The sequence below is a fragment of the Carassius auratus genome, chromosome 13, assembly GCF_003368295.1.
Source record: "Carassius auratus strain Wakin chromosome 13, ASM336829v1, whole genome shotgun sequence".
NCBI lineage: Eukaryota > Metazoa > Chordata > Actinopteri > Cypriniformes > Cyprinidae > Carassius > Carassius auratus.
The window spans coordinates 18,088,632-18,103,453 of NC_039255.1; the positions used below are offsets into that span (position 1 = coordinate 18,088,632).

Below are 14,822 nucleotides of genomic sequence, written 5' to 3' on the forward strand. Positions count from 1 at the left end.
AGATGATCAAAAACTGATCAAAACTAGCAACTATATGCATAAACGTCAAAAAAGTTGTTATTGCTTACAATGTATTTCAGCATTTGGCAGTTTTATAAAAAATCCTAAAAAAAATCCTAACTAAAGTACATGGGTGGTTTTATATTTTCAGCTCCTTACTGGCAAACTTGACAAAGGGTCTAAGAATAAAGAAATCAGTGCTCAGTCACAAACACCCATCCTGTTTACAACAGACACTGAATAAACCGCTACATTCCGTCTTAACCAGCACAATGACATAGTAACAATTACTATTACTGAATTAAACATGCATTAGACAAATTGTTCATCTACTGGCTAATCACACACACACAAGTAAAGGGAGCACACGCTGTAACATGGAGACTTAACATATGTAGAGTGCCATTCATTCTCTCTGGCTCACAAACTTGCACACACAGATAAGACACGTTCAGCACTCATGGTAAATCATGTGATGAGTTATGCCTGAAAACATTTCTTTCATATTTTCTTGAGCCAATGCAGTCAGAACACAATAATGAGAAGTACAAGTATAATCAGTAAGTACAATTCAGAAACCAACAAAATGTCCAAATCAGTCCCAACACCTTGAAACAACTCCAGCTTAGTAATGGTATTAACCATAATTGAATGGGTCATATAATTCTTTTTTTCATGTGAAGTCCACTTATACACCATATTTTTAATGTAAAACCACCTTTCCACTGTCTCCAACATTTGGATATGATTTTCACACTTTTCCACATAGCGGCAGTCACACAGAACTTTAAAACAGGTCGTGAAGCAACCGTTACCCTCAGGTTATATTCACCATGGAAAAATTCATGATTGTCTAGATATATCTACACAAAATAAAAATAACCCCAAAAACTAAAACTTAGTAGGTTTTATGGAGCTAATCAAATACATAATGATTAATTATAAAATAATAATTCCTGCCATAATTATTCTAAAGCGCCATTTTACAGAATAAGTGTTTACAGAATAATGTTAAAGTGGAAAAATATTGGTAATTCTGACGTCGCACACAGTTTTGATTAGAATACACCACATCTGGTCGAGTGGTCACATAAGATATAACCACAAGTTCAAATATTTTAACGCAATGGAAGCTCAAATTGAACTAAAATTTTCCACATAAGCATATGATCGGAGGTCCAAGCAGCTCCCACACTACTCTCCATTGGAAATTAATGACTTTAGGTCTTCGAGATCGGGAGCGGCCATTTTTATTTTGAATATGCAAGTCTTCCACTATAAGCCACTTATAGAGATTATTTTAGCTGTAAAATATAGTTTGCCATGCTGGTTGATATTGCAAACAGGTATTTGTTTTCATATAGGAATTTACTGTAATCATAAGCACACTTAAGCACATTTACTGCACTACTGCACACACTCTCAAAATCGAATTGCAAGTTCTGAAAAATTAAGGGAGTCATTGAGTTTAAGAATGTAGCTGTCAATCTCCTTCTTAAGCAAACAATGTATGAACATGACCATACTTATCGCTCACAATTATTATAATTTTTTTTTTAAATTACTGACAACAGTAATTCTGCTGCTGTGTGATAGTTGTGACAGAATCACCAGACAATCCTCACTGAAACAAACTTTAGTCTTTGGGAATTATATGCAGAGCATTAAGTTCCGCAACTTTCAAGGCATTTCCTTATTACCTTGTGACTAGATGGAAGTTTTGAATCACCCAGCAGACATTACTGATGTGTAAACTGATACAGTTATCAGTCTAACATCCCCCCAAAAAAAAGTAAAATTATAATGAATACTTTTTTGGACTAGGACTCTAAAGATCTAAAAAGTTGACTGACTTGACCTTAATTGAAAGTGTAAAAGTTAGAGCAAGCGACACATCAGAAAGTTGCCTTACCTCTCCCGTATAGATCATGAGGGGCTTCTTCCTCAGCTCAACACACTTCCTGAGCTTACAGATCTGATGGCCTGTTTTTCGGTTCAGGCAACTCCTGCATTCCCCACAGTTGATCTTGCGCAGGCAAGGTGTGCAAACACCGCAGTGAATTCTCCTTTTCCTGTCCCTCCTCTCTTGAACTTGAAGTAAACGCTGCTGAATATCCTCAACTTGAAGAGAAGGGTTTCCTGACGCCCCGTGCTCCAGAACCAACTCTGAGTCACTGTCAAACGAGGACTGGGTGCTTTCTGTGCTACTGGAGAGCGTCGTAGTTGCCTGAGGCCCACGGGCCATATCACAGAGAGTGCTGTTGTAAATGGTCATGCTCAGCGAGAGGAGAGAAAGCGCCCCCTCTTTCTTCATCGACATTTCATCATCATTTTCATCTTTGGCGTCCAAGTCTACAGTGCTTTCAAACTCATTTTCCTTCTGGGGAGCATCTGCAATTTTTTCAAGTGCTGGCGATTCATTGGAGGCCACAGTCTCACCTGCTTCTGTAGAGTTTTCTGGAGCGCTTTGAAAAGAATTGTCAGGAAAGTTCACGTGTGGAACGATGTGTTGAACCTCTTCAATCTGACCTGAAACATACTTATCCGACTGTGAAGGGGAGGGAGTTGTTGGGTCTGAGGTATTATTGTTGTAGGCAAAGTCCACATTATTGACGGGGTCGTGAGAGTCATGCTGCTCAACAAACGCTGTTTTCGGCTGCTCTGTAGAAGCAGAGCAGCTTTCGTTTTGCAGAGTTTCTGTGCCGGCCTTTACCGTCTCTTCCTCTGCCTGGTCAGTGTTGTGAACAACAGTCTCTCTGTGATCCTCCGGAGTTTCCTCTGAGCTTATGTTAACACTCTGTCCCTCTCCAGTGGGAATTTCAGCACCCTTTTGTTGTCCATCACCATTAGTATCATGAACTTCTGACCTTTTAGTATCAGTATCCTGTTCCCTGATCTCCAGAACTCCCTGTTTCTTTGTAACCACTCTCCTGTAGGACTTCACTTCCCTCGGACATGAGACACTATTGTGAGGTGACTTCCCTTTCCCATTAAGTTTTGACAACAAGCCATTTTGGTTCGAAGAACCACGCGTGTGCCTAGATCCTTTAGCAACAGGGACATTCTTAACTGTCCTCTTACTGGGCTTGCTGACAACAGTCCTTTGGGTCGCTTTGGCTGCCTGTTTCTTGTCTATGGCCTTCCTGATCTTGACATTCGCTTTGAGCAAGTTGACTGTTTGCCTCCTAGTCTTGGAAGCTTTCACCCTCCTAACATTTTGCTTTTTGGATGCAGAAGATGACTTCTTGGGTGCTCTGGGAGTGCGAGGCATAGCTGAAGCCAGTGAGGATGAGGGAGGTGGAGTTCAGGATAGCCGGCATGGGAAACAGTATAAAGTTATACAGTATATAACTTTTCAGATCTTTCATGTAATGTTCCCTGTTTCAAGCAAGATCACATTGACAATTTTCCATCAATGACATATGGATACCTATGGAAAAGACAGTTCATTATAGAATTATTTGGCACAATGTAGCATCCTATTAAGTTTATTAAAGACCCTTTACATTATTATTGGGGTTTGTGGTCCATATATGTAGGCTTTGAAGACAACTACATGTTAGTATAATCCTAAATTCACTTCAAAACTATTGATGTCGCCAATCAGCTTCCTATTTCAGGTGTCATGATCAGGCAGTTGTACCACAGAAGTGTTAAGTGTGTAGTCTGAAGTGTGAAACGTTAACTTCACAAGATATCATAATGCACACCATGGCATGTTAGAGGTTTTGAAAAGTCAAGCAGCTGACTAGGGATTCATGGCTGTAATGAAAAGTCTGTTAATGTGCTCACCAAGCCATTAAATTGGGTCACTAATTGCAAGCTAATTAAGTGTAATGAACCATTCAATAAACTAATCAACTAACAGATAATCATGATGTCTGACATATCGCATTATTTCTACCATTAACCAGCTCCTCAAGTAAATAAAGAACATAACTGAATACATTTCAGTCAAGAAAATGCACAATAGTGCTACTGTGAAATACTGGTTCACTAAAGGAAATGTTATGCTACCTTTAGGTACAATGTAATCAGTACACAAACACATGAGGGAGGGAATGCTAATCAGACAAATCCTCATGCCTACCAGAAAGTGTCATGGTATTACACAGTTTTTATACAGTATTGTTACCAGAGCTTTTGGACAGTGACATGTTAAATACCATGGTTTATGACTACGGTAAAAATAAAGTATCATGCTTCTTTTTATAAGGGATACTCAGACTTCCTACAGTTACATGTTTATTTGGTTCAGCTGTCAACATGTGGTTCGAAGTGTCCCTCAAGTGGAACAAGTGTTATGGCACTTGTCAAGAGCAAAATGTAAATACAAATTAGGCAAGTGTTTGTTTTGACAAGTGGATCTAAAGACACTCACACAAGTTTATACAAACCTAGTGTGTTTTAACCTGGCTGTGTTTCAAACCTAGTGAGCTCCCTACAGAAACAGCATTTTAGTGCGTCATAGGCGAGTCACGGACCGAAGATGCCCAAAAATGCTAAGAAGGGAACTAACTAACGTTAGGTTTTGTGACAGCCGTTGCGGATGACTAATCGCTTAACGCTCTCACTCGCTTATCTCTAACAACAGTTCGTTTCAGTTTCTTTAAACCGCTCTACAAACTTTCAAACGTGATACCAAGCGAATAATCAAAGAAGGGGGCTTTATCCGCGACTTGCTGCATTGTTATGAACACTTTGAAGGGAGTTGAAATACTTTACATACCGGAGAGACGGATGCACTGTCTGAAGGCTAATAATATTCCCCGCCTGTACGACACGACCGATCCGTCAGCATTGCTCTTCGACGGATCTTCCCTGGGCACGCGTCTTCACAGCGTATCTCTGAACACTAACACTGACATGCTGCCACAGAGACCAAAGCACCGGATAAAAGGAAAATCCTTCTTATGTCAATCCATTGACGGCAGCCCTCGGCCAGGCTCGACCTACACGCTCTTCTTCTTCTTCTTCTTCGTGTTTTTATAATGGCGCGTGCAACTAACATTTAAAGAACATATCCGCCGCCTACTGCGCTGGAGTGTGGACCAGAAAACTTTACTTGTCAGAGAGAGAGAACCAAAAAAAACCTTAAATAAATAAAATAAAAGACATAAAAGTTACAAATAAACCCAAGAAGCTATATTATTTTCGTTAAACCAGTTTCTAAAGCTTTATTGATCTGATCTCCAACTTTAAATAGATTGAATGTGTTCACTCCATATTTCTTTAATTCATCTTTTAATTTTATCCTTTGATTTTCGTATTTGGCACATTGACTAATCACATGTTCTGCTGATTCTTCTTCCACTCACACATGCCTGATGGATGCTTTTTCAATAAAATGCATTGGGAAGTCATGGCTTAGTGGTTAGAGTTTGATTCCTAAGGTTGTGGGTTCGAGCCCCGATCTGGCAATACCATGACTGAGGTGTCCTTGAGCAAGGCGCTGAACCCCCAGCTACTCCCCGGGAGCCACAGCATAAATGGCTGCCCACTGCTCTGGGTGTGTGTTCACAGTTTGTGTGTGACTTATGAGGACATAACCCATGTCCCCATTTTTCAAAACGCTTATAAATCATACAGAATTAGGTTTTTTTGAGAAAGTAAAAATGCACAAAGTTTCCTGTGAGGGTTAGGGGTAGGGTTGGTGAAGGGCGATAGAATATACAGTTTCTACATTATAAAAACCATTACTCCTATGGGATGTCCCCACTTTTCACAAAAACAAACATGTGTGTGTGTGTGTGTGTGTGTGTGTGTGTGTGTGTGTGTGTGTGCCCTTCGAATGGGTTAAATGCAGAGCACGAATTCTGAGTATGGGTCACCATACTTGGCTGTATGTCACGTCACTCACTCACTTTATTTTACCAAGCATGCCCCAGTCTCAACCTGGAAATAATGATATGAACTTGTATATCTTCCTGTTGTTTGCATTCTCCCTACTTCTTGTTTAATATTGTATATCTGATGTCCTATCTTCCCCTCATTCCAATGTTTCTGACAGGCCTTCATAATATTATTCCTTATTTTTGCTTTACTTTCAGCTTTACTAAACGCTACTTCCATGATTCTGTCATGCGTCTGCAGCTTCATTCTCCTCAATCCCCCTTGAGCTGGAATCGTGAATCTGATTTCTGTTTTTAGCCTATTTGCTGAATTCTGAACTAATTTAATCTATTTCATAAACAATATCAGTTATACGATGATAAAGATTGTAGAGATCAATGTTGATAAGCTATCTGAACATATAACAACCTTGACAATTGTATTTTGTTCTACCCTCCGTAATATAATTAAGACAGCTAACATCTCATCAGTGAACACTGTTAGATGATCAGAAGTTCCTTCTTTAATACTTATCTTTAACTCTGAAATAGTGAACGCAAAACCAGTAAGACCACTCTTAGATTCCTTTACCTTTTTAGATTTCTTTTATTACCTTTCCTTGCAAGTCTTTGTATTTCCTCTTGTGCAGATCTACAGTAAGTGGTGTGGTTGGATAAGGGACAGTAAGACTGTGACCTACACTCTCTAATCAACTTCAGGATACTTAATGCACTTCGGCATGAAGCGGTGGGGAATCCCGGACTGGATTTCTTTTCTCAGGATAGTCAATCTTTGCAATCTATCAATCATATCAGTTTTTAGGCTGCTAACTCACCGCGCTTGAGCTAACTGCTAATACAAATATAATGCGTGTGCCAGGACTTGAGATGACATAAATTCACTATGACTATCATCACCTCTGAATTTACCAATCCAGCAGAACCTTTATGTCTGTGAATGAGCATGACAATCTGCTCTTATGAAGCATAGAAATATGACAATTATATCTGTATTATTATTATATTATTATGCAATTTTAATATACAATCATTCCACAAAAATAAATTAATAGAATATAATGATTACTATCATTGTCATTATTACTAATACTAGTATTATATATTATAATTATGAATTTACAACAACAACATCAATAATATTCATAGTAATAATACTGATAATAATAATAAACATTAGTATTATTCTATTACACAGTTTTCATATATAGAATATTATAATCCAAATAAAATGAATAGAACAAAAAACTATTAATATCATAAGCAAGGTTATTATTATTATTACTATGGTAAGGCAACTATTGTGTATAATAATAATAATAATAATAATACGTTATTACAATAGATTATTATTATACTTATTTCTTATATTTATATATTATGCCGTTTTCATATATAGACCATAATTCCTCAGATGAATAAATACAATCATCATCATGATGCTTAAAATTAATTAATTTTAATTAACATAACAATGAAAAAAATTACAATACACAGTATTGCCAAAAATTACATTTAATATTTTATCATAGTAAATCTGATTAATGAATATAATGTCGATGAATGTTAAGAAAATCACACACTAAAATGCTGTGGTGCGGTGTGTTGACACGCAATTACGTAGTAATCACGCGACAGGAAACGATTCAGTGAAGGACATGATATGCACGAATCTGCCGACAAACACGTGAACAAAAATGTATTCCAATTATTAGATTTGTGTTTTATGTAAGTACATCGTTTAAATTCAGATAACTACATACGTATGGATCTAATGTAGAGCGACGTTGAAGTTTATTATATACGCAGTTCGGACGCAGTGTTTATAACAGGAATAGCTGACAGCTTCAGGATCACACAGGTCACATAATACGGTTGTGCAATCAGTGACCTTGATTTTAGCCAAGATTTATTTGATCTGTTTCTAATAATTCAGGTCAGAGCTAATGAAAACGTATGTTTGAGAATGATGCAAACAGTCCTGCGTAAATTGCACGAGGAGTGAAGTCTGTCTCTGGTGTATGTTATTATGGACTGTTGACGCACGGAATAAACAGCAGTAATCAAGGTAACAGTGTGTAAACATCCCTGTTGTGTTCTGCAATACTGTTATTATCACATTTAGCCAAAGTTGCAAAAAAGAAGCATACCAGAAAATCACAAACTAAAAAGAAAGTAGCAAAAATTACCATTTTTTCTTCAAATTTAAGTTTTTGACATGAGTATGATAATCATTCAGTTCCATGATGTGTATACAGTATTACTGTACTGTAATTATTAAAGGCATTTAGGAGCCAGAATAAATTATCTCTGATTAATAATTGAATAATATGTCTTTACATAAGTATCGATACAGAATTCCATATTAATGTTAAAGTCCTGGAAATGTCGTTATTACACTGCAGTACAATTAATTTAATTGTATGGTCGCTTCTTTCCTTAATGTTACCTGTAACTCACTTATGGCACCTGCATATGATTTGGTTTGTCTTTCTAGTTAGGTGAACTGAATCTGTTAACATTTCCCCAAACCAATGACTCGTTGATGCATTTACAACTCTGTCCAACTGTTTATGACTGATATAGAAACAGAACAGGTGAGGAATAATAATACCAGTGCACATGTTTGTTTCCTCCCTCCCAGAGTGAGCTGAAGACATGAATGCACTGCAGTCCTGATAGCAGCCATCATGACGACAGAGGCTGTGTCCTCCTCAGGGACTCGGGTTCAGATCCCAGCTCCTGTCCAGAAAGACTACTACTACTGGTTACGCTCGTTCACAGCTGGAGGTGAAGTCTCATCACAAAATGTTTATGTACTAAAGCATGTATCTTCAGGTTCTCTTATATAAACAAATACATTTTTAAAGTACATCCAAGATGTAGATGACTTTGTTTTTGTATCAGAACCGATTTGGAGAAATTCAGCATTACATCACTTGCTCACCAGTGGATCCTCTGCAGTGAATGGGTGCCATCAGATCAAGAATCTAAACAGCTGATAAAAACATCACAATAATCCGCAAGAAATCCACAGAACTCCAGTCCACCAATTAATGTCTTGTGCAGTGAAAAGCTGAGTATTTTAGAGAAATGCATGTGCTTTAACCACTGATCTGGGTGTGTGTTCACAGTGTGTGTGTGTGTGTGTGTTCATTGCTCTGTGTGTGTGCACTTTGGATGGGTTAAATGCAGAACACGAATTCTGAGTATGGGTCACCATACTTGGCTGAATGTCATGTCACTTTTCACTTAAGCATTGAAAGGTGTTTTTACTTTAAACTGTCACTTCTGGCCAAAATATAAGTCCATAAACCATAATAACACTTCCTGTAGTGAAAAAATCCATCCACTGTTGTACTCTCAGTTCGATATCCACCAACATATTTGTTAAGAACTGTTTTCGCTTGTAAATACTGCTTGATCTGTGCATAGTTAACTCCCGATTCAGATGAGAGGACTAGAGAAAGCAATCTTATGCATAGAAAGTCTAGTGTTTTAGCTAGAAGCGATGCTTTTAAAAGTTAAAAACGTCTTAATGATGGATTTGTTTTTTACAAACACTCAGCTTTTCACTGCACGAGACATTAATTGATGGACTGGAGTTCTGTGGATTATTGTGATGTTTATAAGAGCAGTTTGGACTCTGACGGCACCCATTCACTGCAGAGGATCCACTGGTGAGTAAGTGATGCAGTGCTAAATTTCTCCAAATCTATTCTGATGAAGAAACAAACTATAAATCTACATTGTGAATGGCCTGGGGCTGGTTAAACGTTCAACAAATTGTAATTTTGGGGAGAACTATTCTTTTAATAGTCACATGACATGCAGGTAGACCAATACAAGATTTAATCTTTTCTTGTGAGTGTGTTATAATGATTGATTTTACTTGAAAATGAAGTACTTATGAATTAAACATTAATCCTCTTATATCTTATTTTTTAGGTGTTGCAGGATGCTGTGCCAAGTCCACCATAGCGCCTCTCGATAGAGTGAAAATTTTACTACAAGCTCAAAATCCTCATTACAAACACCTTGGTAAGTTAAACCAATTTTAAAAACAAGCATTTTTGTGCATTTTGATTTGTAAAAGAACTAGGCATTAGAATACACCAAAAGACTGAATGAGATTTTCTCATGTGTGTTTATTTTTTTCAGGAGTGTTTGCCACACTTAAGGCAGTGCCAAAAAAAGAGGGTTTCCTTGGACTATACAAAGGAAATGGAGCCATGATGATCAGGATTTTCCCATATGGAGCCATTCAGTTTATGGCTTTTGATAACTACAGAAAGGTTACTTTTGTTTCATAGTCGTGGGGTATAACAAACCAAATATAGTGACATTCCTAACATATCTATATTATTAGTAGTGTGACAGTTGATCAGAATACCATAGCTTTTCCAGTACTTTTCTGCAGTTTGTGTCACGTGGTATTGCACATGCAGGCATAAAAATAATCAATAATCAAACACAATCTACTAAACGGTCTTCTCAAGTGAAGCACTAGTCTGATTCTTTTTATGTATTTGGTTAATTTGTGATTTATTTCAGCAATCCAGTTCAAAAAAAGGATTCACAGATTTATTTAGGAAGTTAAGGTAGTTTGTGTGAGGCATTTTTGTGTTTTATTCTGGAATCAATTACACAGGTTAGCACTTTTCTTAGTAGATGTATTCGTTGTAATAAATGCATCTCTACAAATGAGATAAATGCTAATGTTATACTGCGTAAAATCTGTTATTTTATTTTATTTTATTATGTTAATTACTGTATATGGTTAACTTCTTTTTGTCAGTAGCTTAACTTTTTTTTTCTCAGTACCTTGTGGCAGTTTCAATCAATGTAGCTTCAGCAACCTAGATGTTAACAATACAAAGTTTTGTACTAAGACCAAGTCTGCACTCTGTTTAGATGATGTAATGCTTGCACTAAGCTATTTCTGATGTACTTTCAGTTCCTTAACACACAACTGGGGATATCTGGGCATATTCATCGGCTCATGGCAGGATCTATGGCAGGTTTGTGATTATTTTCCATGACTCTTTTCTTTTTTTAACTTCATGATAAGTGAAATGTGTCTTTATCTGCATTATATTCTTTCTTTAGGGATAACTGCAGTTATTTTCACCTATCCACTCGATGTTATCCGAGCACGCTTGGCGTTTCAAGTGACAGGAGAGCATCGCTACACTGGCATACGAAATGCTTTTCAGACTATATACCTTAAGGTATGAAGACAAGAGAGAAGTTTCATTGAGAACCTTTCTGTGCTTCCCTTTTGCATGAGAGTGTTTTATCTTTAAAGGAAGGAGGAATCTCTGGATTCTACCGTGGTTTGACCCCCACAATCATTGGCATGGCTCCATATGCAGGTTATTTTCTTGCTTATTTTATGTAAATTATAAAGTACAATGTGCATAACTGAAAAACACTTTTACTTTAGTTTGCTTCCTCGTGTGACTGCTTTCTCTATGTTCCAGGCTTTTCTTTTTTCACGTTTGGCACATTGAAGACTCTGGGACTTTCTCACTTCCCCGAGCTCTTAGGCAAGCCGTCTCTGGACAACCCTGATGTCCTAGTGCTGAAGACTCATGTCAATCTGATGTGTGGTGGGGTTGCCGGAGCAATTGCCCAAACTATTGCGTATGTTTTTTTTGTTTTTAAATCCCTTGTTTGTAAGTTATTGTTTGTATTTTTTTTTATTTTACAACCATTATTTAGTTTTAAATTGAAGTAAATGGCAAAAGGTATGCTACATATATGCATTTGAGTTACTGTACATACATTTTACGTTCTGTATAAAACATTCTTTCTTATATCTCTGCACAGATATCCATTAGATGTTGCCCGGAGGAGAATGCAGTTAGGTGCATCACTGCCTGATTTTGACAAATGTTGGTGAGTATTATATAATTTGGATGATTTTAAGTCTTTGTTTCCTAAATGATTCACACTGGTGAAGATGGTAAGTAAATTATAAGAGAGGTGTGGCAGATAACTGCTAAATATGTGTGTGAGTGTGTGTGCAAGAAAAATAAAATAAATTAAATAAATGCTAAATTATTTATCTCCCCGATATAAGCATCAAAACAATGCCCTACCTTACTTGTGCGTTTCTGTATTTAGTTGAGCAGTTATTTTTTTAGCGTTTACTTTGCTGCTCAAGAAACATTGTAAAACATTTTCATGTTGAAATCAGTTGTTCTGCTTAATATGTTTGAGGAAACTGTGGTACACTGCACTTCTTTTTAAATAAATGCTTTTCTTTAGAATTTTCAGTAAAGAATATATGTGTGTGTGTGTGTGTGCATGTGTGTATGTATGTATATGTAATGAATAGTAGATCTCTGCATGTTACAATAAAAATTTCAATCAAAACTTGTCTGTGATCACTAATATGTTTTTACTTGATTTGTTTGAGCAGCAGCCTGACTAAAACTCTCAAGCATGTGTACACCGAGTATGGTGTTAAGAAAGGACTGTATCGTGGCCTGTCCCTCAACTACATCCGCTGTATACCGTCACAAGCCGTTGCCTTCACCACTTATGAGTTCATGAAGCAAGTTCTTCACCTAAACTAGAACAAGCAGTCACTAAGCCTTACAGGAACGGGTTGAACCGACCCCGGGAACATCACAGCAGCCCTGTCTGCCATTCCAGCGACCAGTCATCTGAACGCCAGTTATTACAAAACACCCTCACAATTAGCAGACCTGTGCCTTTGCACAGCCCAGCAACCGTCACTAAAGGTATAGAGACAAAAGTTATGTGTGGATCAGAAACAACCGACACATGGAAACTGCGTCTGTATGGAAACTTGCCTGTAAGAAGCCTTTCCATCTCAGATCGAACAATTTGCCTTAATCATAAAAACACTAAATCACAGGAGGTTTTACTTATGTGGACAGTTTCAGTTTATCATAGTGCTTTTAACTATGACTGAAGACGTCACTTTTTATGTCAAATATGGAAGTTGACTTTTTTTTTGTTGCTAAATTTCCTTCATATGTAGCGTTATATTTCAGTAAATCTGAGTCAACGTAAATCTAATTGACTGATATTAGTTTCTTTTAGTGATAAAAGATGACTTTCCTCTACAATTCAATATTATAGGACATGGAAGAGAGCATACACAATGTCAATGCAGTATTCAGTCTTGTTCGGATGCCGACGTTACTGTGGCTGAAGTTTAATATCTTAGATAGATTGATGCCTTACAGTGCAGGTTAGTTCACAGAGAGCATCAACATCACAGCTGATATGCATGTGAAGCTTCGATTCATGATGGGAACTAAAAGAGTCCCTTAAATACAGTAATGTTTAAATGAAATAAAATAATGACTTGCCTTTTTATATGCAAAGGATTTGTCACAGACATGTCATAAAACAAATAGTTCTGTCTTGCTTGTGTTATGAATCTCACATTGGATTCATAACAGTCATTACACTTTTACCCAGCCAGATTAAAATTAAATGGTTACCTCATTATCTTTCTGTTGTAAAATTATCTTCTTTTTTTTTTTGCCATGTGATGGCAGTGTTGCAGTGAATATAGTCCTTAAACCTCTGTAAATTTAATGTACAAGTTGATCATTTAACTGCACCTGTTTCCAAAGATGAATGGGAATATTTATGAATATATGTGTGTATGAGTACATTAAACAGCAGTTGATATGGTTTTATTACTGAGTGAATACATGTATGTGTAATGAAGGCCATGATTCATTGAACACATTTCAGGTTTATTTGCACTACATGCCATCGAGCTGAATCACTAGAATCTGAGGTCTGTCTTAAGCTTATCTTTTCTGATTCGTGAGAACTGTGTTCGTCTTGCTGCTCTGGATAAATCGCCTTTATTTATTTGTGTTATATTTGCTTAATGAATGGATATTATGTCCAAATTTAAATGGTTAATAGGCACTGAACAAATGAACAATGTGAATGGCCGTTCAGTACATGTGATTACTCATCTGAATGTATGCTTAGATGATCATTAAAGAAATGTTAATCCAATTCTTTGGAGTAAAAATAAAATATTTTGTGTTGTGCCGGAGTTGATCTTGATTGCTTTCAGATACTTAAAATACATACTGCCAGTAAGCATTTGCATAATCTCATTCTACAGCATTTGTTATTCAGTGTGATTTCCCTAAAGTTTCCTAATTTCTGTTTTGAAGCGCATTTGATATGATACACCTCGCACCTAGCAATTCATTTGCATTTATTTCCTCCTATGTTTGTAAGGTCCTGTTGTTTGATTCTATCTTATTTGACTGGAAAATATGTTAGAAACAAAACACTGGTTGTATTATGTATGGCTTACTTATCATCTTACCATGTGCGTCATAAAAAAAAAGTAGAGCTCACCAGCCAGTGAGGATTTTCGTCCTTATGAACTTTGAATAAAATTGTTATTCTATGGCCATTAAAGCACATTATACTCGTATACACTCCCATTCAAAGGTTTAAGGTCAGTACAGGTTCATTTATATATATATATATATATACTTTATAAGTGAAAGCTGAAAGAATGCATCACACCACTAGTTTCCACTAAAGCAGCTCAACTCTTTTCAATACTGCTAATAATTAAATGTTTGTTTAACAGCAAAACAGCATATTGCAATCCTATGAGAATCGTGTAATTGTTTTTTTTCTTTGCAAATTGCAAATCGGGTTGTATTCATCAGCAGAATGTGAGCTGGTACGCCACAAGGCAAATACCACAAAACATTGCAAACTATCAAGATCAACTATTATTCAAAAATAGCCGTGAAGTAACCGTTAACTCCAAGTAAAACCAAGTCAAGCCTTAAAGATAAACGAGAACTAAAATATCTGATAAGCATGCCAGGCAGGGCATCTTAAAATTTGGTTCCTCTATTGTGAAGTGTAGAGAGTGTTTTACTGTCATGTATCATCAGAAATTGAACTCATAAGTAAACTGCATTGCGCCCTTCTCACACA

The 14,822-nt window shown here is 36.8% G+C and overlaps 2 protein-coding genes across 5 annotated transcripts in view; one reads left to right on the plus strand and one right to left on the minus strand.

Annotated features, from left to right (window-relative positions):
- Positions 1 to 4,993, minus strand: part of LOC113112936 (methylcytosine dioxygenase TET2-like) — a 38,278-nt gene extending 33,285 nt beyond the window's left edge. The window contains exons 1-2 of the mRNA XM_026278874.1: positions 4,730 to 4,993; positions 1,913 to 3,430 (exon numbers count right to left, since the gene is read on the minus strand). Of these exons, the coding sequence (XP_026134659.1) occupies positions 1,913 to 3,271 (1,359 nt within the window). The 5' untranslated portion in view covers positions 3,272 to 3,430; positions 4,730 to 4,993. The remainder of the gene's footprint in view (positions 1 to 1,912; positions 3,431 to 4,729) is intronic.
- Positions 4,994 to 7,476: 2,483 nt separating this feature from the next.
- Positions 7,477 to 13,534, plus strand: LOC113112939 (graves disease carrier protein homolog). 4 transcript variants are annotated; one of them, XM_026278880.1, is made up of 11 exons: positions 7,477 to 7,577; positions 7,786 to 7,917; positions 8,494 to 8,639; positions 9,798 to 9,890; positions 10,011 to 10,144; positions 10,807 to 10,870; positions 10,959 to 11,080; positions 11,158 to 11,224; positions 11,333 to 11,495; positions 11,682 to 11,750; positions 12,277 to 13,534. In XM_026278880.1, exons 3-11 carry the CDS (start codon positions 8,540 to 8,542, stop codon positions 12,431 to 12,433), a joined length of 969 nt encoding a protein of 322 aa, XP_026134665.1. In that variant the 5' UTR covers positions 7,477 to 7,577; positions 7,786 to 7,917; positions 8,494 to 8,539; the 3' UTR covers positions 12,434 to 13,534. The 4 variants fall into 4 exon arrangements, with proteins under 4 accessions (XP_026134665.1, XP_026134666.1, XP_026134664.1 ...); XM_026278881.1 differs by lacking the exon at positions 7,786 to 7,917 and having other exon boundaries at positions 7,485 to 7,577; XM_026278879.1 differs by having other exon boundaries at positions 7,491 to 7,917.
- Positions 13,535 to 14,822: the final 1,288 nt, after the last annotated feature.